At 38.8% G+C, this 23,554-nt stretch overlaps 2 protein-coding genes across 4 annotated transcripts in view; both read left to right on the top strand.

Moving 5' to 3' along the window:
- Positions 1-12,196, top strand: part of LOC103365832 (uncharacterized) — a 14,747-nt gene extending 2,551 nt beyond the window's left edge. The window contains exons 1-10 of one of the 3 annotated variants that reach the window (XM_008293379.1): positions 6,125-6,225; positions 6,429-6,767; positions 6,901-7,173; positions 7,335-7,433; positions 7,566-7,598; positions 7,948-8,037; positions 8,151-8,179; positions 8,639-8,695; positions 8,953-9,021; positions 9,128-12,196. In XM_008293379.1, the coding sequence (XP_008291601.1) occupies positions 6,165-6,225; positions 6,429-6,767; positions 6,901-7,173; positions 7,335-7,433; positions 7,566-7,598; positions 7,948-8,037; positions 8,151-8,179; positions 8,639-8,695; positions 8,953-9,021; positions 9,128-9,244 (1,167 nt within the window). In that variant the 5' untranslated portion in view covers positions 6,125-6,164 and the 3' untranslated portion in view covers positions 9,245-12,196. Of the gene's footprint in view, positions 1-6,124; positions 6,226-6,428; positions 6,768-6,900; positions 7,174-7,334; positions 7,434-7,565; positions 7,599-7,947; positions 8,038-8,150; positions 8,180-8,638; positions 8,696-8,952; positions 9,022-9,127 lie in introns of those variants that run through there. The other 2 variants (XM_008293380.1, XM_008293381.1) reach the window with 2 other exon arrangements.
- An 81-nt stretch (positions 12,197-12,277) lies between these two features.
- Positions 12,278-23,176, top strand: btbd9 (BTB (POZ) domain containing 9). The gene is made up of 11 exons (XM_008293378.1): positions 12,278-12,401; positions 12,786-12,994; positions 14,101-14,464; positions 15,189-15,456; positions 15,607-15,826; positions 16,271-16,390; positions 17,931-18,040; positions 18,232-18,421; positions 18,851-18,958; positions 20,690-20,768; positions 21,143-23,176. Exons 2-11 carry the CDS (start codon positions 12,810-12,812, stop codon positions 21,335-21,337), a joined length of 1,839 nt encoding a protein of 612 aa, XP_008291600.1. The 5' UTR covers positions 12,278-12,401; positions 12,786-12,809; the 3' UTR covers positions 21,338-23,176.
- The last annotated feature ends 378 nt before the right edge of the window (positions 23,177-23,554 follow it).

The following is a 23,554-nucleotide window of genomic DNA, read 5'->3' as shown; positions in this document are numbered from 1 at the left end:
AAACTGTAGATTTAGAATAAAGATGCTGCAAATCTACTTTTTACATGATTCATAGTTGAGAAAAGTTAAATCCAGATATATAATACTACATATTTAATTGTGAGATACTCATGGAAACAAAATGTCAACACAAGTCAACTAAAAGTGAATATCATGAGTTTCAAATTAAAAAAAAAAAAAAAAAAAAAAAAACTGGTTGAAACAAATTACATGATGGTATAAAGTCAGGTTAAAAAATCTTGTGTTATTATCATAACAAAGTTTAAATAAATACTGTGCACTGTAAATCAGGCGATTAATAATATATGAACAAACTCCTCATAAAATCCATCAGAATATTGACAGGAAACAAAATGAAGAAATTGATGTCACAAATTTAACAGAAAGATTTCTGGCTCAGTGAAGAAGAAAAAGTTATTTCAACAAAGATATGAGTTTTAAAAAAAATCTGTGCTTCATATTTAAAACCACTATCTATGTTTGAGCACAGATATCACTATGAAACATTCCTATTTACATATTTATTTGATGTTCAACCTCTTAAGACCTGACGTCCACATGTATAGACATCATATTTTGGATTATATTACCACAGTAGTAGATTTTTTAAAATTATTCTTATTATTGTATTATTAATATTTTGATTTTATTTTTTGTATTTTTGATTTTTGTTCTATATTTTTAAAATATATTTTTGTTTTCTTTATATACACATATATATATAGTTCTTTGTTTTGTTTTGTTTTTTTTAGTTCTCCTTGCTTTTAGATCAGAACAAATAGCAAAGAGAAATGAAAAAAATTCATATCAAACAAGAGCTTGGGTCTCAAGAGGTGGACAACATGAATTCGACGTTATCTAATATAATATGCAAAAATGTGCATACATCTGAAATAGACAAAGTGCATTAAGATCAACACTTTAATGTCTATTTTGGATATTTTCTTCCCACCAGTCTGATTGAAGACAAGTTATGGAAACAAAATCGCCCAAAAGCCTCAAAATTGACCAATAGATGAAAAAACTGTTGTTACCTGCAGTGTCATTTAACTGTTTTATTTGTTTTTTCCTTTTTTAACCGTCTCTTAGGAATGATGAAATTTACCAACAGAGATGTAGAGCTGTATAGAAAATACATGAAACCTTTATAAAAATGTATAAAAACATTGATTTGAGTCATAAAGCTTTAATCTAAATGGAAATTGATCTGAAATACTGAATTTCATTGATTATTTATCAAATGTGTGGTTATGTTTTGAGTCCAGAGGGTTAACAGTTGTAGAAAACATGTTCCCACAGCCTGAACAACTTTGTCCATCTGCTGTCATTGTCTTTGTTGTGTAGCGCCACCTACTGGACCTTCTGTAGACTGTTGAAGCTCAAACTTCACATGGACACACAGTGGTGCTCTGATGACACGTTGCTGCCAGCGTTCATGTTGTCTCTGCTCCACTTGTCTGTTGATTTGGGACAGCAAGGCTTGAAACTCTCGTTTGACACAACAGATGAGCTCAGGGAAAAGCTGACAAGTTTAGGATGAGAACATGGAAATGCTGCATGAAGCTCATTGGACACAGAAGTCTGGATTATCCACACATTCAACTCTAGTTCCAATGAAAAGGGTATTTCTCTGTGTTGTTGACCACATGACTCTACACAGCAGGTTTATCAGTCGACAGGAATAATGACTCTGAGAGTCACTTCTGCCTCAAGCAGCAGATCAATCAGGGTTCATAAACTGACTTTCATCCAGGAACATGAATCAGAAAAGGCAGCAAACTAACACTGGACATGAAGGTTCACTTTCAGGCTGAACAATTCCACTGATTCATTATTTCTGTGTATTTGACTTTGATTTCACTCATTATTCTGACTTGCTTTGGACTAAATTGCCAATAAAATGACAGATGTAATGTGAGCAGTATCTTTACAGAGTCAAGTAACTGGTCTGATTACTTTGTGCTAAAAGTAGAGCAGTGGAAGATCAGAAGTGAGTCTGGTGTTGGACACTTTGATACGTCAGGTGATGTGTGTGATTGTGTTGTTTTGTTCCTCACAGGTGTGCAGTGATGATGATGATGATGATGATGATGATGATGATGATGATGATGATGATGATGGACTTTGAGCCTTCTGCGTCTGTTAAACTCCACTGATCCACATCAACTTCACATATATTTGCAGCAGTTGTTGAACGTTTTAGAAGATTTCTTCCAGCTGATTCATTTTATCTCTCTCCTCACCTGTTTAAACTTCCCTTATTGGTTCCTCAGTATATATATGTCACCGTCCAAATTCAAAATCCAGGCAAATTTTTAATCTTCCTTTGTAGAATTAAAGTTTGACCACAGCAAATTAAAAATCACAATTAAATCAGAATTATAAGATTGATTTTACCTAGACCAAATGAAAATCATTCATATATATGGAGTGTTTGTACCAGTCTAGTGTGACTGTTAGACAAAGATGTATCACAGCTCTTCATATGTATCTGAATGAACATGTTGGTGTGACCCTTTGATGGTTACAGCATTAATGAATGTGAGCTTCACACCATGGTGAAGTGTGGAGATTATATCAGATGAACTCCTTGCAGTGTGTCACACCTCACTATATATTTGTCACAGTCCAAAGTCAAATTTGCCGGGGCAGGATTACAATCTCATTACGATATGAGAAGGATTTTAATTTGGTCAAGGCAAAATCAAAATTTAAACTTTCCTAGGCAGATTTAATTTGGACTGTGATAAATATATTCAACCGACTCATCACCAGGTTGTGTTTGTGCACTTTGCCAGAGCTTTTCAGCATCCACGGCCTGTTTGTTCCTTATTTTTGACCTTAGCTTTTAAATATACAGTTCTACTATTTGTTTTGTGATTTCTTTGTGTATGAACAGTGTTTTTATAGTATTTTACACTGTGGATGTCCTGCTTCTGCTGATAATAAACCTTCCGTCTGTTGAACCTCTTTGCTCTCATGTCTACTACAATGTGTCTAAATGAAAGAAATGACCACCTCATGAGCAGGAGTCCAACCCACACTTCATGGGTCGCCTGCTCAACTAGGTGAGCTATCGGGGCGCCCTACAGGAGAGGAGTTTGAACCTGAAACTTCATACATGACCTCGATATGGTCCCTTCTCAGACTGATTAGATTTTGGGGTCAATACATGCATTGGTGAGCGCTACAGAGGTCAAAGGTCGTATTTCCCAAAAACAGTTCTGTATGACTGAAAATACACAAAAAGACATAAGTTTAGTATCCTAACTTAGGAAGACATGCGAGGCCTATAAACTGGTGATGTAACATATGACCTGGAGACAAAGGTCAAGGTCACACTAGAGGTCTTAAATCATCACAAATTTTAAATCCATTATAACTTGGAAAAGGTGTACGATAAACATATAGTTTCTTATTGCAGTCAGATAGGAACCCGTATTGGTGATGTGACATTTGACATAAATCTTAGGTGCTTAGCTGGAGGCGGAAATTACGGAAAAACTCTTTCCCTCCATGCAAACTATCTGTGTTACATGACAGACTAAGCTCTACTTTATGGATCATTTTAAGGCAAAATCAAGGCAAGTACCTCCTCAAGTAGGCGCACAGGAAAACACAGAATCAGGTAAATATGCACACATTGGGCAACTATGTCCCTCTACTGAGGGTCTCTAGTATTTTTTTTTCTTTTTTTGAGAGTTGCTATTTGTTTTATCACTACAAATAAACAGCTTCCTATTTTGCAGCACATTTTTTCCCAGCCTGATGTTTGTCCTCCACATGCCTCACAACACTACCTACACCCTCCTGGCAGCAATGAGTGATTCTCTTCTGTATGAGTGTGTTTCTAAATGTGAAAACTGTTTGTGTTTTTGAGGTGTGTCTGGTCATCATTAGAGGCGGTAACCTCCAGGCTCTGCTGCTGTTGTAACCACATTCTCACCAAAACGCTTCCCCCTCAGTTCTCAGAAAAGCACATCAGAAATACAACCAGGAACTAACAGGTCTCAGTCCATCTTATCTGAGTGCTGCATCTTTTGCACCAAGAGTCCGTTTGTGGTTGGTGATGAGTTTGACTCTTCACTTGTCCAACTTTAGCAACATGAGTCCTGTGTGTTTTCTAATAAACATTATCTACAGACAAGAAGAGCTGCTTTACATTTGTCTTCACTAAGAATTGTAATGGAAATGTATTGTCTTGATATACCCTGATAGTAAGTTGTTTTGTAAGAACTTACACATATGCTGATAGTGTCTTTGTGTCAGCCACTGTTTTAGCTTAAGAGGTCATTCTTTGGCCACAAGGCTCCCAGCAATCAAAGTTCTGTGGCCGTCTACTTCCCTGTTTGACAGTAAGGTATTTCTAATAACTGGCTGCTGCAGGATGTTTTGTACTTCGACTTTCTTCTCCTCTTCCTCCCTTTTGTAGGATCTAATAACGGTCTTTGTTCATTTCAGACAGAGATCTCTGGTCACATACACACTCCTTCATGCTTGTTAGGATGATCCTGTCTATGCCTACATAAGACTTGGCACTTTGTAACCACGCTTCAGACGTCACTCTGCAGTTCTCCTGCAAAGGGATTTCTCTTGTGCACAAAAAAGGAAGACCAAGAAGTGTGTTTATCATGTTGTAGCCTCCGCAACACAATCCTCAAACACTCGTCCATTTCTTCTTTCTGAGATGTCAGATCCACTGTGGGACTGGACACAATGTGAACTGATTTCATGTGCTTTTCCTGTCACAGCATCATGTCTCAAACTGAGCTCTAAATGTCAGAATAAGTTTCTTTTCTGTTGTCCATCCTACATACTCATTGCAGTTTACAGGGTGGTTGTCAGCCTGCTGTGATCCTGATCTCTTTGTTGTTGGTTGGTTCTATTGTTGATCAAGATTGTTGATCAAGAAATTAATGTCAGGAATGTAACTTTTCTTCTCTGTGTATAGATTTTTAAAGCTGTAGTGCAGGACATTTCAGTATAAATGAACGTCTGTTTCATTACAGTTCAAACAATGCGGATTCAGCTGATCGGCAACAGGTCCAGAAAATCTCCTTTTGGAGTAAACCAAAAATCTGCTGCCTGTGTCGACATTCCCGCGCTGGTTTACTGGTAGTCATGCATCTTTTATCAAGCAGCAGTGATTGGTCTGTAGAGCTGAAGAGAGGAGCAACTGTAGTGATGGAGCAGGCTAGGAGGGGTATGGAGGTGTCTCTGGAGGAGAAGTGTCTGAGAAAAGTTTCTGATCAAGTTCCTGAACTCGGGATTTGGAGGAAGGATTACAGTCTTTGGTGAGGCAGCTTTCATTGCAGGTGCTGGAGGAGGGGACTGAAAGACAACGTGGACCCAGTGTGTCCCAGCACTCATTCTTTAACATGTTCTGGGAACTCAGTTGTTGCTGCTGCTCTGATCTCTGAGACACACAGTTTGGTTTGGTTGGCTGATGGCTGGCTCCTGTTTCTGCACCATAAAAAGATTCCATTCACCATTTTTTCACACATGCACTAATTAATACTACTGATCAGACTGATGTCACTTTAAGGTCTTTTGTGGTTTTCTAATAAACTGTTTGTAAATTGGATTTACTGTGTGCATCTTCATTTTTTGTTACAGCCATCCGGCACAGTTTGTAACTTAAAAAAAGAAATAAAGGGCACAACTGTTCATTCTGTATGATTTTCTATTTTTATTCTTTTATAATCACACAAGAGTCAACGTCTATGCCTCAATGCAAGTCTATCTGTGGAGGCAACCTGTCGAGTAGAGCTGTGTGTTTGCTGTAAACCAAGTTCCTCAGGTGATAAAGGTAATTAAGGCAAAGTAGGAACAAATAGCACAATTGTGAAGTGACTCGTATTTGAGAGTAAAGTTGAATGCTCTCATTGAAGCGGTGGATGCTCAAACAGTTATCTTTTCACTGGTGTTAAATCCAGATACATGAGATCAGTGTTAACTTCATATCAGCTAACATCGACCATAAAGGAGGAACATCACAGCAGCGCGATGTGGCTGCATAAGAATGACTGACACAAGAGAAAGATCAGAGTCATAATAAGGAAGTAACAGCTCAGTAATTACAGGAAGCAAACTCATGTGTTTAAGAAGCTCCAGTTTTGAGACTTTCATGAGAAGCAGAGAGAAAAGAGAGACGGAGAGGAACGATGGTGGAATCTAGATGGAATAAAGTGTTTCTTGTTTTGATGCTGGTGCTTCAGTTCACAGGTAAGGACACAAATAACATCTACATTACAGAGACAGCTTTTCCTTCTCATGCTGCTTTATCATGTAACCTTCATTTAATCATGTTTCTACAAGACACACTCTGAGTTTAGTTCCCTTTTGAAAGTCAGTGAGGAGACACATACATATAAAAAGCTTTCTTTGCTCACTTTAGTTAAACATTTGTTTCTCTGTCGTATCCTCAGGAGCTCTAAGCAGACAGCTTTCCCTCGACTACACTGTCAGAGAGGGAGATGAAGCCACTTTGTCTTGTGAGAATGTGATTAATGATCAGCGTAACTGTGACAAAACCACCTGGATCTTCAGTGACTCAAAAGTACAAGGATCAGTAGAGCTGGTTGATCTTGGACAAATTAAGAATAAGATCAAATCAGACAGACTGAGTGTTACAGAGAACTGTTCTCTGCTTATAAAGAAAGTTACAGTTGAGGATGTTGGTCGTTACACCTGCAGACAGTTTGACAACAAACCAGGGGGCGAACAAATAGGTGTTGATGCTGTGGTTTATCTGTCTGTTGTTACCTGTGAGTATTTACAACATTTTCAGCTCAAACTGTCTTGTTAGAACAACATCGTGACACAATACAATAATTCTGATGACAGTCATCAAGTTAATCTTATTTACTTTGTCTTTCTCTTGCAATCCATCTTCACCAGTGACTGAAAAAAAACACACTGATATCGTGACTTTCAGCTGCTCTGTGACAACAAGAGATCGATGCAGACGCACAGTGAAGTGGCTCTTTAAGGGTCGAATTGTGGATAGAGATTCTCCATTCCTACATATATCACGTTCTTCCTGCTCTGCTTCTGTGACCATTCTGACTTATCATTTTCAAAAGTTCACACCATATCATCAGTTTTTTCAGTGTAGTGTATCTAGAGTGACTAACACAGAGCAGCCATTGACCTTCAACCTTCGTCCATCAGGTGAGAAACTGAGATTATAATGAGCTGTTTCAAATCACTTCAAGTTATTGATGTGAATAATTGTATCAAATATTTGTTTTATGAATCAGAAGCTTTAATATTTCATCACACACAGACAGTTTGTGACTGAACAGTTTGCTGAGTTGTTTCCTTTTGTTCAGGTGAGGACACAAAAACAGCAACAACAACCGCAAACAACCTGGAAGTTGGTACAAACACGAGAGGACCTACAATAGACAACAATACAACAAAACCACACGGTAATGAGTCGACAATGTTTTACTACAATCTGTTTGTTTATGAATGTCAGACTGAAACTTTATCTTGATTTTAATGGAGACACCAGTACTTTTAGTTACTGATGGACTCTTTGTGTGTCTGTAACACAACAGAACCTTCAGGCCCTGATGGGACAAATTTACCAGGTAGGAACATATTTATCTATTTTCTGTAATATTTTCTGCTGTCTCTCACTTTATCTTTCTGTAAGATCCAAACTAGACGATAGATTCACTCAACAGTGCAATGTCAGGTTTAGTAGCTTAAGTAATAATAAGTGGAACTTCAGTTACATGTTTGTTTCATTTATTTGCTTTGTCAAAATGTGTGCAAACTGCCTGCACTGTATGAGGTGTTTGTACAAAACATAACTGTCTTGTTTGGTTAAAAGTACTCAAATAATTAAAAACACTATTTTTGCAGTTCACATGACATTTTCTACATTTCAAACTGTCTTGCCAAAATGTTTTAAACATTTACGGTATCATATTCCAGTTCTTTTGTGGTTGTACATCGTTTTGCCGTTGGTTTTAGTCGCACTTTTGATAATTGCTGTGAAAGTCATCAGATCGAGGAGAGCTAAAGGTGAGAGACTTTTTTTTTATTGTCACTGCAAACTTTTAACAGAACTGTATTTTCTATGTAAAGAAGTTTAAGTCTCTGAGCTTGTTTTCTCTTCTCTCTCTCTCTCTTTGCAGGAAAAAATACGCAAGGAAATGACACAGTTGTGAGTTTTAAAAAACGTTCTTAACTAAAAATTATTAATTCATAGCTGAGAAAAAACACAATAAGATTCTTAGACCTTCTTAGATTCTAAGTGCAATCTGTGTTGTATTAAAACAAACTGGTTTTAGCAACATACGTGAGAAAATGAGGAAAACTGCTAATCCACTTATAAACACAACAAATTACAGCATCTAAAGGATCGACTCATGTCCAACACAGTAACAGTAATAACGTAGTGATACAAGCTATGTACAGACAGTATTTGTGGTGGGACTGTTGTGAATGTTTCTGTTTGAATGTATCCACTGGACTAAAGCAGTGAAATTACTGATGTTTCAACCCTCATCTGTTATAGTACCTGTACTCGCACACCGTACAGATGTTGCTTGTATCGTTCCCTGCATTTACTGGACTGTGAAAGACATTTTAAACCAAATGTAATTCAGCTCTGTCTGTTCAGGCCCTGACCTCAAACCCTGCAGTGACTCAGCCTGTACCAGAAACCAGTCAGGCCATGGTGAGATCCCACACTACACCCAGTGCAAAGTAACAAGCCACGCTGCCTGTATTTTGTCTCCAAAATCTTAATGCATGTATAATATATTGTGGGATATATGTGTGCAAATGCTAAAAATGAAACCTAGAAAAGAACTTCTGCTGTCTACCCAGGGGTCAGAGCTAAAATAGATATAACACGACGTCATGCGCAGACATATTGAGTCAGTGTAGATCTGCGTCTTACTGATGGGTCATTATGTTGTCGTCACCGTGTAGGCTGATCCTGAGGATGGAGTTTCCTACGCCTCCATCAGCTACACCAAGAAAGCCGACAGTAAAGCCAAGGTCAGCTGTCTGATTGGTTGTTCTTCTCAGATCAGTGTATGAATAGAAATGTTTCATTGCGCTGTGGTTGGTTACATCAGATCACATCCTGTTTTTTTGCTTCCAGATACGGAGTAAAAATGACGCTGATGACGAAGCAGTAACCTACTCCACTGTGAAAGCTTCCTCCATTGATTCCAGCGTCCTCTACGCCACCATCAACCACCCAAACGCAGGTCCTTAGATCACTGCTTCTGCTCAGAGCTTCTTATCTGGAAAGGGTGTTGGGTGTTAGCTATAACAGAAAAGTGTAAAAAGCGGAAGTTATTGGTGGTTGCCTGAAATGTAGAACATATGAAACCTTTTGCTCGGTGTACTGTGGTAATGTTGGGTTTTTTTAGGTTACTGTTCAAGGTTTAGTGTACATCTGCTTTTACCTTTTTTTTTTTTTTTTTTAATGTATATTGACTGTTGTATATTGAAGTTTAGTTCCACCTATCATTATTGGATATGTAGTACTTTGGCCATTTATATCTTGGCTCAGTTAGTTTTTAATAACCTGGTGACACAGTATTTAAGCAAAACTGAAAGTTAGGAAAATGTGATGCGACTTATTTGAACCACATGGAAGATCTTGCAAGAAGGATGTCTTACACAAGAAATAGAAGTGTGAGAAACAGTCGCTGATGGTTGTTTTGAGGAAGCGGCTGATCACTAAAAGTAGATTGTGCATTTCTCTTTAAGATGCAACTGAAAAAAGAGGAATGACAGACAGAAATGCAGAAGGTTAAATTCAGATGAATTCAAATGTCACCATTTCAAATGGTGGTAGATGGCAGTCAGGATTTTTGGGGAATACTCACACTGTTAGCCTGAAAAATGGCCACAAGGATCTAATGTGCACATTGTTCAGCTCATTTATTATGTTGCTGTGATGCCACCTATGGGTGAAGCTTCATAAAGTTTACACACAGTTGGAGTCAGCAACCCAGCAATTTGATTTAGATACCATCTTATCATATACTGTCGTTATGTAAAGGGTTATATAGGCAAGGGCAAAAACTGTAAACATAAAAAAGATAAAATACAAAATATAGTACAGTAAAATTAAACTAATTACATTAAATAAATTAAAAACAACACAGAAAAAAAGCACAAACAGATTTTTACAAAATACTTCAAAGTGATTGACTAAAACGGTGGAAAAAACAAAAGATACGACAAATAAAAACATTTAAAAGAAAAGGGGAAATGGGGAAAAATAATCACAATAACAGAAGTGATTTTGCAGATACGTTTATTAAAAGTACTGGCAGTTTACTCCAGAGTTTACAAAATAAAATTGATTAATTTTAAGCCAGTGAAAAAAAGAACTGTCTTCAGCTTACTTCTAAAAGTGATAACATTTAGACAGATCCCATTTCTAGCGGGAGCTGGTTCTAGCAGCAGGCAGAATAACGATGAAACTCCATTTTACCACGTCTGATCTGAACTCACCGGTCTCTGCAGATCTGAGAGACCTTTCAGGCTCCAGCAAACATTTCTCTGATGTATTTTGTGGCCAAACCAATCAGAAACCTAAAGATAATAAATAGGGCCTTCAATTCAATTCTATATGTAACTGGAAGCCAGTGCAGGGACCTAAGAAATGATGTTAAATGTTCTCCTTTATTGGTGTTTGTCAGTATTCTAGCAGCAGTATTTCTAATGAACTGCTTAATGGCCTTATTTTGGAGGCCATTAAGGACTCATAGTCCACTCTACAGATCATGACAGCATGAAGGAGTTTTTCTAAATCTTGCTTTGACACAATGTTTTCATTTTTAAGCTACCAGAATGAGGATTTAGTCACAGCTTTGAGGTGGCTGCTGAAATTGAAATCCCCATCACTGATTACTCTGAGATTCTTGACCTCGTGTTTAGTGGACTCAAGGTTAACTGTGAGAGCCAGGAAGTGTCAACCAGTCATTGTGACCTTTGCAGTGCTGAAAGAAGTATTTCAGTATTTGATGTACATATTATGAGCAACATACTGTAAAGTATTAAAGTTCTCAAAATGTTTGGGAAAATGTGTATATGTGTTATGTTAATGATAATTTAAGTGATGCATTATAATTAGCCAGCTGCAGTGTCGCTAATTCTACTTATGGTTTATATTTTTAGTAGTTTGATTTACTGTATAACAATTTTCTGTGCTTTATATGCTCTTTATGTGGTTTACAACCTTTATCTGCAGTGTCACCGGTAACTGTACGTGATGTGGTGAAGCAAAAAGTAAAGTGTTTCCATTTGAAATGTAGCTACGTGTGAAAAATACTCACGTTGCTAAATGTCTTGGACAATAAAGAGGGGTGAAGATGTGATAAACTATGTACAGTATCACATAATACAGTGACATAAAAGCAAAATCAGCAGTGAATATTTTTATTACGATTATTATTATCTGTCTAAAAGGCTAACTAGCTGACATGTGAAGCCAGTAGCATTATGCTGTATTAGCTTGATGTAGCACTAGCTAACCATGTTAAAGTCTTTGCTACTGTAGGCTAAGCATCCCTGTCTATTGGTGATGTAACATTGTATTTAGATTAGAGATTTAAATGTCAATGATAAAAAAAAAAAATCTTAAAATTATAGTTTTTTTCATAGGTCCTTGCATTCTAAATTTACTGGCAATAATTAAAGCAGGTCAGGGCTCTCTTGAAAAAGAGATCATGCAATCTGAATGGGACTCACCTGGTCAAATAAAGGTTAAATAATCATAAAAACAATTTAAAAAATAATTAATTAATTCCCCCAAAGTTGTCTTTCTAGCATTTATGTTGGTGTTAAAGTCAGAAAACGTCACAGTTTGAAAAAAATAAGTTAATCTTTTATATAAGCAGCAGGTCTATATTAATCAAAATGACTAGTTAAGAGGCTTCTTCTCCCCAATTTATTTGCTTTACCACCCTCTTGTGTACATTTTGTATTAATATTCAACATCTTTATCTTTAAAGAAAACAGACATTGTTCTTAAAGTGGGCATCTTCTCCAGGTTTCGCTTTCTTTCACTGATATTTGCTTGTATTTGCGCAATACATGACCTGTAATTTATGCTATTTAAAAAGTCATACTGAATTTGTCACAGCTGTGTGATGGGTGAAAAAAAAAGTTAAAATGTGTCAAAATAAAAGTTGTCCTATTCATGTTTTTATCTCGCTTCCTTGTGAGCCTCTATTTTGAAAAGCCGGTAATCGAACCGGCATTGCCTGTGTGTTGACCCAGAATCGGTTTCTCTGGTGTGATGCTGGAAGAATTGTGGATTTGCTGCTGAATTTTTCTGCACATTGAAAGAATAACCACCACTCCGTTTTCCACGTCGGCTTTACCGAAACACGGGAGTGAATGGTAGCTGCTCGGTAAGTTCAGAGCGCAGAATGAGCGGAGAGGAGAGAAGCTAATGTTTGTTCAGGTGTCAAATGTCCGCCATAGCAGCGGCTGTAAACAACACAGCTAAGCTAGCTGGTTATCGACAGAGCAATCTCAGCGGTGTGTATTTCGAACTGCTAATTAAGCTGTTTTTACTTTGCACGACTAGCACCGTGAAGCATGCATGATTTAACATTAGTCTAAATTTACTGAGTCAAAGTTATCAACTTTAATGCCGCCATATCGCATGGCATTCCGGTTAGCATTTAGCATTAGCTAATGCTAGGTGCCGTAAGCTAACCCCTCGGCTGTGCGTCTGATTTTGGCTCCTGTCTGATTCAGTTTCGGTCTGACATGTCTGCTCCTCCTGTCAGATGTGACTCTGGCAGCCGTCGACCATGAGCAACAGTCACCCTCTGCGTCCATTGGCGTCCGTGTCGGAGATCGACCACATCCACTTGCTGTCGGAGCAGCTCGGAGCCCTGGTGCTCGGCGAAGAGTACAGCGATGTCACCTTCATTGTGGAGGGGAAGCGCTTCCCGGCTCACCGGGTCATCCTGGCAGCTCGCTGTCACTATTTCAGGTAGGTTGTAAATGTGTAGTCACATGGTTCATGGTCCCTTTTTGTAAATCCCAGATACATTAGTAAACTCACACTTATGATTACTGAAGTTCATAAACAGATATTCGGACTAGAGCCGAAACAACCATTTGATTAATCGTTTGATTTTGATCTTGTGTGATAGTTTGAGCAATCAGTTAATTGTTCAATCATTTTTAGTCACAAGTAGCAGGAATTTCGCAGTTTCAGCTTCTCAAGTGTGATCTGACTTTCTTGATATCTGAATGTTTTTAAATTTTGGACAGAAAGTCGTTTATCGGCCTTTATTAATCTACTGATTCCATCCATCCATCCATCATCTATACACCGCTTAATCCTCACTAGGGTCATGGGGCGCTTGAGTCTATCCCAGCTGACTTAGGACTTAAGGCGAAACACGCCCTGGACAGGTCACCAGTCTATCACAGGGCTACACTTAGAGACAGACAACCAAGCACACTCACATTCACACCCACGGACAATTTGGAATAACCAATTAACCTCAACATGTTTTTGGACTTTGTGGGAGGAAGCTGGAGAACCTGGAGAGAACCCGCTGCACGGGGAGAACATGCAAACGCCACACAGAAAGATCCCAGTGTCCTCGTGTGAACCGGCGACCTTCTTGCTGCGAGGCAACAGTGTTAACCAACTGCGCCACCTTGCAGCCCATCTACTGATTCTTTAGTTGTATATTTTAAGCTTTGTTGTGTCTTCATTCTGTCTGCTGTTTATTGCTGTATTTCTTACTAATGTTTCTTTTCACTGTGACGCATACCTGCACACATTTTACTCACATTTAGTTGACATTATATCAATAAGCTCACTGACTGCCTTTCTATGGGCAGTTTGTATTCACACAAGGAGTGTTTAGCACTCCATACAGTATGTATGGGATGTCGGCAGTCTTGATCTTGCCGATGTTGTTCATCATCATGCTTTTTAAATTAGTATTTCCATATGTTTGTGTTACAACTCTATAACAGTTTGTACGACTGTTACATTTGACAGAACAGGGCTGTGTGACATGTCAGTGAAGAAGATCATTTAAAAAACTAAAAGCTTTTTGCTTGTTTTTGCTCCATTAGGGCCTTGCTATACGGAGGGATGAAAGAGTCCCAGCCACAGGCGGAGGTGTGTTTGGAGGAGACGCGAGCTGAAGCCTTCTCGATGCTGCTAAACTACCTGTACACGGGCCGGGCCAGCCTCAGTTCTGCTAGGGAAGAAGTGCTGCTGGACTTCCTGGGCTTGGCTCATCGCTATGGCCTCCAGCCTCTGGAGGACTCCACGTCCGAGTTCCTCCGCACCATCCTTCATACCAACAACGTCTGCCTCGTTTTTGATGTGGCCAGTCTCTACTCTCTGAGCACGCTCAGTGCAGCCTGCTGTGCCTACATGGACAGACACGCACCTGAAGTGTTGAACTCTGACGGTTTCCTCACGCTCTCCAAGGTGAGATGTGGCAGGATAAAATAACTGTGTAAGAATAGTTGTAATCAGCATGCAGGTAGTGTAGTTTTGCATTCGAGTGGCCTTTATTTCTCCATACTCTGTAATGGAAAGTAATAGGTTTGGCATAAACTTTAAATACAGCGACCTCTAGTGGAAGTTAAGGCATTTCTATCTGCAGGTTTTCCAAAAACACTTCACAATAATTTTGTTTATTGAGAGACCCCAGAATGGATCAGGGAAGCAAACACTTCAATGACCTTAAAATGAATTAATCATTGTAACGTGGTTAATCCTACCAATATTTTTTACCACTTTGAGCCTCTCATTTTAACTGATTATGTCACAGGGAAGCACTGACAAAAATGTGATATATTATAATTATCAATAAATTCATGAATTCATCAAATGATTATAGGCCTCATCGTCCTACTGGTTTTCCATCATCCCATTACCTGTTTGATTATAGAGCAGATATTAAATCGCAATCAGCTGGTATTAATGGTTTGAAAGGTCTTGACATTTGTTTTCGGTCACCGTGCTGAAACCCTGTAAACTGTTTTCAGGCCCAAACTGATTTTTATCTACTTTGTTAATCCGCTGTAGCAGATTTGAGATTTTGTATTTCAAATGTCATGTAAGCATTTTATTAATTTTACAGTTTTGTCTGAAACAATCTATCCTTTTTTTTGCCCTGAATGATTTATTGAAGTACCTGTGTTTGCAGACTGCTCTGCTGACGGTGGTCAGACGGGACTCGTTTGCTGCCAGTGAGAAGGAGATCTTCCAGGCTTTGTGTCGCTGGTGCCGGCAGCATGAGGACGGGGCTGACACGCATGAAGTAATGTCAGCGGTGCGGCTGCCGCTCATGACTCTGACAGAGATGCTGAACGTGGTGCGACCTTCTGGCCTTCTGAGCCCAGATGACCTGCTGGACGCCATTAAAACCCGCTCTGAAAGCCGAAATATGGATCTTAACTACCGGGGAATGCTCAGTTAGTGCTCTTTATCCTTTGTTTGATTAGTACCATTATTGCTAATAAGAATACTGTCAAACATCGATAAAAATGAAATCATATCAATTTACTTTATGCATCAATGTAGCATTTTCATTCATATAGCATTCTCTCTTCCCTGGTTTTCAGTCCCAGAGGAGAACATTGCCACCATGAAATATGGAGCTCAGGTGGTAAAAGGAGAGCTGAAGTCAGCGCTGCTGGACGGAGACACCCAGAACTACGACCTGGACCACGGCTTCTCCAGACATCCCATCGAAGAGGACGGCCGGTCAGGGATTCAGGTTAAACTGGGTCAAGCGTCTATCATCAACCACATTCGTCTGTTGCTCTGGGACAGAGACAGTCGGTACGAAAAAGTTTTCTCCCCCTGTTAAAGTCAGCAACAAGAAAATATTTACACCAGCATATTGTGGGTTGAATTTCTTTAGACATATGTAGAGTAGCTCATTTTATCTTCATTGACTGAATGCACTGATGTGTAGTTTTGCTGGTTTAAAAAATAAAAACTGACAGGGTTTGAAGAGGGCTTATCTGAAATGTGCAGTTTGAAGCATGTTAGAGAGTGTTGTTTTAAACCCACTGGTAGGAAAAAAATCACTGCTAATACAAACTGATTGTCAGTTGATTTATTATTTTACTGGAGGTATTCTTTGTCTGGCACAGTTCTTAAGAAACATATAGTAATTGTTTGCTTTATAATGATCCTCATGATACGGATTTTATGTGACGTTGATGAACTGAATCTGGGTTGGTCTGTGACTTAAAATATCATCCATGGTTATTCATCCAGATCTTACTCGTACTACATCGAGGTATCTATGGATGAGCTGGACTGGGTGCGTGTTGTGGACCACTCCAAGTACCTGTGCCGCTCGTGGCAGAATCTGTACTTCACACCACGTGTCTGCAGGTAACCTAAACCAAACTATACAGGTGCCAGTTCTAACATCATTCCTTGGCCCAAGCTGTTGTGGAAAAGGTGACTCTGTAGCATATTATATATCTTCACTCTACTTGTTTGCAGGAATATCACAACTCTTAAGTAGGGAACACATGCACACGTGGTTAGGGAATCTTTTTCCATTCTGTGTTCTTGCTGGGCTGATTAGTCAAAGCAAATTTGGTTGCATCTCTGTGATTTTTGCTGAGCACAAAGGGCTTGTTTGTGCTTTCTGGAATAATTTACCTTCACGTTTCTATGTGTAACTTTCAGAGAACCCTTGTTATTAATAACGAACAGTGGCTGTTAGGTGAACTGCAGTCAACATCTTGTTGAAGGTGCTTATGAATATGGATAAATGTCACATCCTTTGGATTTCCTTGAAAAGGTGTCCTGCAGTCCTTTATGTAGAAATCAGTCCACAGGTAACTAAGAAAGAAGAGGAAGGTCTCATGTTTTGAGTTGTGTTAGAATCTGTTCACACATTGACCAAATGTAGGAAATGATTATGTCTTCAAATCTACAAATAGTACCTTTAACCTGGTGGACAGTTAAGATGTGTTTTGAAGTTGTTGCCTTTATTCTCAGTTTTTAGCCACCACACTGATGTTTGCCAGGCAGAGGACAGAGAAGCATATTTTGCAGCACTTATACAGTCTTTTGGTGCTTCCTGAGTAGAAATTTTGTTGTTTTCACTTTATCAGAAAAGCCTGCATGAAGCTGGAGGCGCTCCAGATTTGAAATATTGTGTAATGCCCATTACCTGGTAAAGATAATTGTGTGTAAACATCTAAAGAGATGTCAGAAAATATGACTCAGACTTGCCCACTGGAATACAGTAATGGTGTTGTACCACCAGTCTGCTTCTGAAAACAGAACTATTTCTAACAGTTTCTCCCTAAAAGTACAACGATATATACAGCATGTCTGTAGGTCCATTTTTTGGGAAATTCAAATCATTAGAATGTGCTGGATTTCAAAGAAGACCCATGCAACTAACTAGTCAAGGGATTTTTATTCATTTGGTATTTTGTAAAGCACATAGTGCATTTTTACACTTTGTGTTAAAGGAGCATATTTAATGTATTGGATGTCTTTTTTTTTTTAACCTGTATTCTACCAGGAAGTCTCTTAAGATAAAATGCTGTAAAGATTTAGTCATTCTTCAAATACTATAATATATATTGTTCACATTTGAATACCCCATACTTTGTTGTAGAGAAATCATCAGGGTTTTTTTTGTTTTTTGTTTTTTTTGCTCAAAATGGGCCTTGTGGGGTTGAATTTAAAGACCTCTACTGTATATGAAAGCATTCATGATCTGGAGAGAATTCATCTTCAATTTTGCCGATGATCACAAAGCCTCTAACAAAGAGATTTAACATCGTCATCACTTTTCCTTCATGTCAGTTTTGCTCTCGTTGTTGTTTGAGGATTAAATGATTTTTTTTATTTTTATTTTTTTAAACAGCTGCTCTCTCAGATCTGATGTTTCTTCTTTTTGTCTCAGGTACGTTCGCATTGTGGGAACACACAACACAGTCAACAAGGTCTTCCACCTCGTGGCTTTTGAATGCATGTTCACCAATCGCTCGTTCACACTGGAGAACGGACTTGTCGGTAAGCTGCAGAAAACTGACACATCCTTCGTTGCATACATAGCTTGCCGTGTCTCTGCCACAATGGATAAAAAAAGTTGAATTGTTTTGCAGTTCTCGTGTTTATCTTTTAAGACTAATGTTAGCAGTCAACCTCAAATATGTGAGTATCAGAGCAAAACAAGTCTGTAACCCTGCCCCTAATGTCTGCAGTGCCCAGTGAGAATGTGGCGACTATTTCCTCGTGTGCCAGTGTCATCGAGGGTGTGAGCCGTAGCAGAAACGCCTTGCTCAATGGCGACACACGCAACTACGACTGGGACTCTGGATACACTTGCCATCAGCTAGGCTCTGGAGCCATCGTCATTCAGCTAGCCCAGCCCTACTCCATCGGCTCATTAAGGTAGATGCGCCCTCATCGTCAGCAGAGTGTGGTTCAAAAAAGCAGCCAGAAATATCAGCAGCCGCTTAAGTAGTTGTTGGTGTACATGTAGTAAATCAAACCAAGCTAATGTTCTTTACCCCACGGTTACATTAGAGTAAGTCTTGCATTTAGTAATAAACCTTTTTGTGTTTTTGTCTTTTTTTGTAGCTTGCAGAATAAGAAAAAAAAAGAGTTTGGATGTAACTGTGTTCAGCAACAGTAAATAGTAATAAAATAGCTTTATTTATATTTATGTTATGAACCACCATTACCATGGTTTGTTTGTCGTAACTGCAGTTGTTTAAAATGCAGTGTGAAGTAGCACCTCACAGTGATGATTAGCACATTAAGACGGTGAAGTCCAAAACAATAGTGTGTATTATTCTCCATGTCCTCCTCTGTGTTCAGGCTGCTGCTGTGGGACTGTGATGAGCGATCCTACAGCTACTACATCGAAGTCTCCACCAACCAGCAGCAGTGGACAAAGGTGGTCGACCGCACCAGGGTGGCATGTCGGTAAGGCGCCCGTATCCTCAATCGTTGCTTTCTTTTAGACAAATCATAGTTCATTACTGCTATTCATACACGTTCATTGCTTGATCAGGCTGAACTGCATCTATAGGTCAGTTAGTCTCCTGCAAGCTTTTTCCATGATGCTGACATTGTTCATTTTTTTTGTACATTTGAGTTTTTAGGGTTAAAATTACTTCAATAAACCACAAACTTTAAAAAGCCTGTATTATGCACATTTACAGATTTCTTATTTTATTTTTGGGGTCTACTAGAAGATGTTTACATGCTTTAAAGTTTAATAAACACATTGCTTTTCTCATATTGTACATTGCTGCAGCACTTCCTCTCACCTTCTGTCTAAAATACTCCATTTGAACTCCTGTCTCTTCAAAGATCCTCTTCTATTACCGTCAAGTTTTTTGTTTTTTTTCCTTGTTAACAAACAAAAAGAAACATTATTAGCAAAGCTAGCGGTCAACACCATGGCTGAGTATTCCCCTGTTTGAAACTGCAGTGTACTGATGACACTGGAGGACAAAAACAAAACATGAATTGAGACTTAAGAAGTTTCACAAGTAACAAACTTAAGGAACCAATCGTGTCAACTTGCTGTATCATTGTTTTTCTTCAGAATTGGTTTCCAGTTCAAACATATATGGCTGATTATACTCTAATACTACAACTGGCCATTTTGTCGCATAGGGTAGATTTACAGTATTTGAGCAAAGTTGTAGGTGAGCTGGTGTGCTTGAGCTAAAGCGAATGGGGAGGGGTGGGAAAGGCAGAGACTTTATAGATCTGCACATTCTAGAGGAGGCAGGGATCTGGACTTACACTTGATGGCATAAATTGATTATTTCTTGGAGAAAAAAAAACAACTTCCAAATATGTAACCTCGATACATCAAGAACATTTTTAATCAATGACAAAAGAAGGATGTCAAGTCATCCTCACAAAAAACATCCAGTCTGCTCTCATTGGTTTTGCCATTGTGACCCCAGATCTGTGTATAGGGATGTGTCCTTGGCAGAAGCAGCTCTTTCAAGGAACTGGGAGGGACGTGCTCATTATTTGTTTGAGGACATACCAGACTAGGAGCTAGGTAGCTGTTATGCTAATACCTTAAATGGTTTTGTAGATATGTAACACAAGAAAAGCCGGAACTTCAAACACTGGGTTTCAGACAATAAGGAGCAGTGCTTTTTTGTGCAAGAGAATAACTCTGTTTGGCCTGGACACGCAAGTTATAACACTGTAGCTGAAAAGCAAGCTGCATAATAAGGACTTTAAACCAGAACAGGAACTTGTTGATTTCTGCGTACACAATTCCTGTTTAAAAGCCCGTCTGATTACAAAGTCACCTTGAAGCACAAATTTCTCTCAAAGGAAACGTGACGCAGCTTTGTCTGAAAGTGATTTCCTTGATGATACAGCCTTAAAAACATCTGTCGACAGTCAAGCCACTGTTGACTAAGTCTTCATTTTTAGCAGATGTGTGCTAACTTTAATAAGCTGTTACACTTGAAGACTAAATATTAAGCTTGAACTAACAGGTAATTCCAGAGACTCAACAAAGTTTTCTTTTGAAGTCTTTGTGCAGTAATCAGGGCCCTACCAGGAAAATATAATCACAATAGATTATAGATGTTGTCAACAAAAACATGTAAAATGACATACAATCCAACTGTTACATATTTTTGTTTTAATTTTGTTTTTTCCTGTCCTCACTTACAGATCATGGCAGACACTGAAGTTTGATAAGCAGCCTGCTTCCTTCATCCGTATTGTTGGGACTCACAACACTGCTAATGAGGTGACACATGGTTTACTGTTTCATCAGGGTTCTTTCTTTTTTTTCTTCTTCTTCTTTTTAAGGTTAGATGGTGTTTAGTTTGAACAAAATGAATATTAAGTTGTGTTGGCAGGTCTTTTTACGTTCAGTGAGCGTTGTTCTATCAGGTAATTTAATGTCTCAGCCACAGTATCAGCGAAGTCAGTGGATAGTTAAACTAATTTGATATCCAGGCTGATTAATAAAGAAATACTAGCATCTTAACTGTTGGTGGTCGGTTGTTGCCATCATAAGTAGTTATCAAAATAAACTGTCTTTCAAGCCACAAGCAGAATTACACAGCGATATGTGTGTCGGTGATTTCTCATGTCAGTGCTCGACTGTGATCCCTGCAGGTGTTCCACTGTGTTCACTTCGAGTGTCCGGCCCAGCTGGACACAGAGGTTAATGAAGGCAGCCCGGGTGTGGATTCTTCTGATTCTGGAGCTGCCACCCAGCAGTCGCGACCCCAGCGACCTTCACGCACACACAGCCTGCTGCCTACCCAGCCCTCGTCCTCCTCATCATCTTCCTCACAGTCCCATCATTAGGAGTCCCTCGTCTCCTTGTTGGAAGGTGTTTAGAGGAAGGGAGACCTCAGAATGCCATTTTGCACAGCCTTCGTCGTCCAGACTGCACTGCTACAACGCTGCTAGGCGATCGTCTCGTTGTCATAATCCATGGTCCTTTTGTCATAAGTGCAACATTAGAGACTGGTGTATCTGTAGCAGCAGCATTTAGGGCTCCAGTCTTCCCAGTTTTGAAACTGAAATTTAGGTATTACATTCGCTGGCTCATACATTTTTATGAAGGTACTTTTTAGCTACTAAAACAAAATCATGAAGGTCGAATCTTTACTTCTCCAAAGATGAGGCACACACTGAAATATGGTTGTACTGTATCGCCAAAGAGCAGTACGACCAGGGCAGGGAGGGAGAGGGGGTGCTATTTGAATTTTATGCGATAACAATAATAATAGAAAAAGGAGTTTATCCTTATCAAGCTATTTTTTTAAGAAACTGTCTTAAAAGGACTCTACTCACTTTTCATACCATCAAGCTAACAGAGTAGCAGTCAAATATTTTTCAAAGTCTGGAAGTAAATTCTTCAAAAGTTTGCCAAAGCTGTGGAGCTAATGCACTCCGTGGCGTTTGTATGCAAATAGCACGCAATCTAATGATTCATTTGCATATTGAGTAATAGCTGTGAAGTATTTGATGACGAGCTTTCACACCTGAAACCAAAATCTATGGTAGTATCTGGTGTGACTTTTTGATAGTTAAGATTCATACCTCAAGACAAACCTCACTGAAACAAACCGACATTGAACTGAGTGTCTTAATTTAGCATTTTAAGCACTTGAATAGCTTGGCACAAATGATTGGGGAAATCAATTAGCTTGTTGAAAATTGGGGCTTAGATGCTCGGACCAAATTGTGTATGCACTTGGGCTGCCGGACATACAGTTTATATACAGTAGATACATGAGCAGCTGCCATTGGCACTTTATTTTACTCAAGTATACAAAAACAACGGTTGCAGCTTGGGTCTTCTGACTGAAGTACAGTACTGGAGTGCTGGATTTGGTGTCTTGCTGTTTGTATGTTAAATTAATTTAAACTTTTAGGTTTGAGCTGTCTTTTGTGTGTTTTTGGAGGTTTGTTTTTAAGTTAAGTTGTCAGTGCTGTGGTTCCTGTTTGTTTTCATTGTGTCCTGATGTTGCACTTTTGAGTTGTTCGTCTTTAAAAACTCCTTTATCAGAAACGTTTAGTTAGTTGTTATATAACCTGAGATACTTAACTACCCTGTGTGACCCACTGATGTTTCTGTAAGCTTACTTTAGGCATCCATCTACATTTTAGAAGATTACCCATTAGTTCGATAAAGTCTTCCGTAAGAGTTTAACAGAACAAAAATAGGGCTTTGTTCAGGTTACATTGTAATGTAGAGAACACACTCCCAGCACCCCATCTAACGTTATGTATATGCATAGTTTTACTTAATATATATATACATATATATATTATTTTTGACCATTGACGTGTGATTGCATTTCACTGCCTCTTGTTTAATACATTGCCTGTCAAAAATGTGATAATGAAAGTAACTGACATTGTTTATTAATGTTCATTTCTGTGAGGGGTCACACCCATCTGCTTGCCTAAATTGCTGCTGTTAAACACAGTGGAGGTCTTTGATACAAGCAATACAGTGATCTCTATCTTCTGTTTAGTCTTGAGAGCTTCTGTTACAGACCAAACAGTGGCCACTGATCAATCAACAGGTATTCATCATGCTCTCGGCACCGATGCCCTGCTAGCTCTTTGGGCCATGTTGATGTGTTTTTATTGTTATAAATCTTTTAAAAATGTCTGACTTTAAAACTCAAACGCATTTTGTCGTGTTTGTGAAGCTGAGTGATTGTGCTGTTTGTCCCGTCCTGCAGGAATAGCAGCCAGTTTTAACTAGAACAGTGGGACAAAAAAATAGAAACAGACAGATGTTGGTTTTGTGTACCTTTGCAGATTGTGTCTCTAATATAATCACTGCGCATAGGTCAAATTGTTGGCCACTATTTTTTCAAACAAAACACAACTACCGTGGGGCATTTGTTGTAATTTAAGTAAATGCAAAATTGTTCTACTGTATCTACTACTAAAAGCACATGGAGGAATTAACACATCCCCTGCATTACTACCTGATTCTGACACTAGTACCAGGGCCCTGGGATAAAATCTAGTTTTAAAGCCTTTACTGTTTCACTTTAT

The sequence above is a fragment of the Stegastes partitus genome, unplaced genomic scaffold (genome assembly GCF_000690725.1).
Source record: "Stegastes partitus isolate 25-593 unplaced genomic scaffold, Stegastes_partitus-1.0.2 Scaffold879, whole genome shotgun sequence".
Lineage (NCBI taxonomy): Eukaryota > Metazoa > Chordata > Actinopteri > Pomacentridae > Stegastes > Stegastes partitus.
This window is presented reverse-complemented; position numbering and strand designations above follow the sequence as displayed.

Bases quoted from the DNA above. Each gene is read 5' to 3' on its own strand.
- btbd9 (XM_008293378.1), top strand. From the start codon at position 12,810: ATGAGCAACAGTCACCCTCTGCGTCCATTGGCGTCCGTGTCGGAGATC. The intron at 12,995-14,100 runs GTAGGTTGTAAA...TTGCTCCATTAG, and splicing joins GCTCGCTGTCACTATTTCAG to GGCCTTGCTATACGGAGGGA. The intron at 18,041-18,231 runs GTAAGCTGCAGA...TAATGTCTGCAG, and splicing joins ACTGGAGAACGGACTTGTCG to TGCCCAGTGAGAATGTGGCG.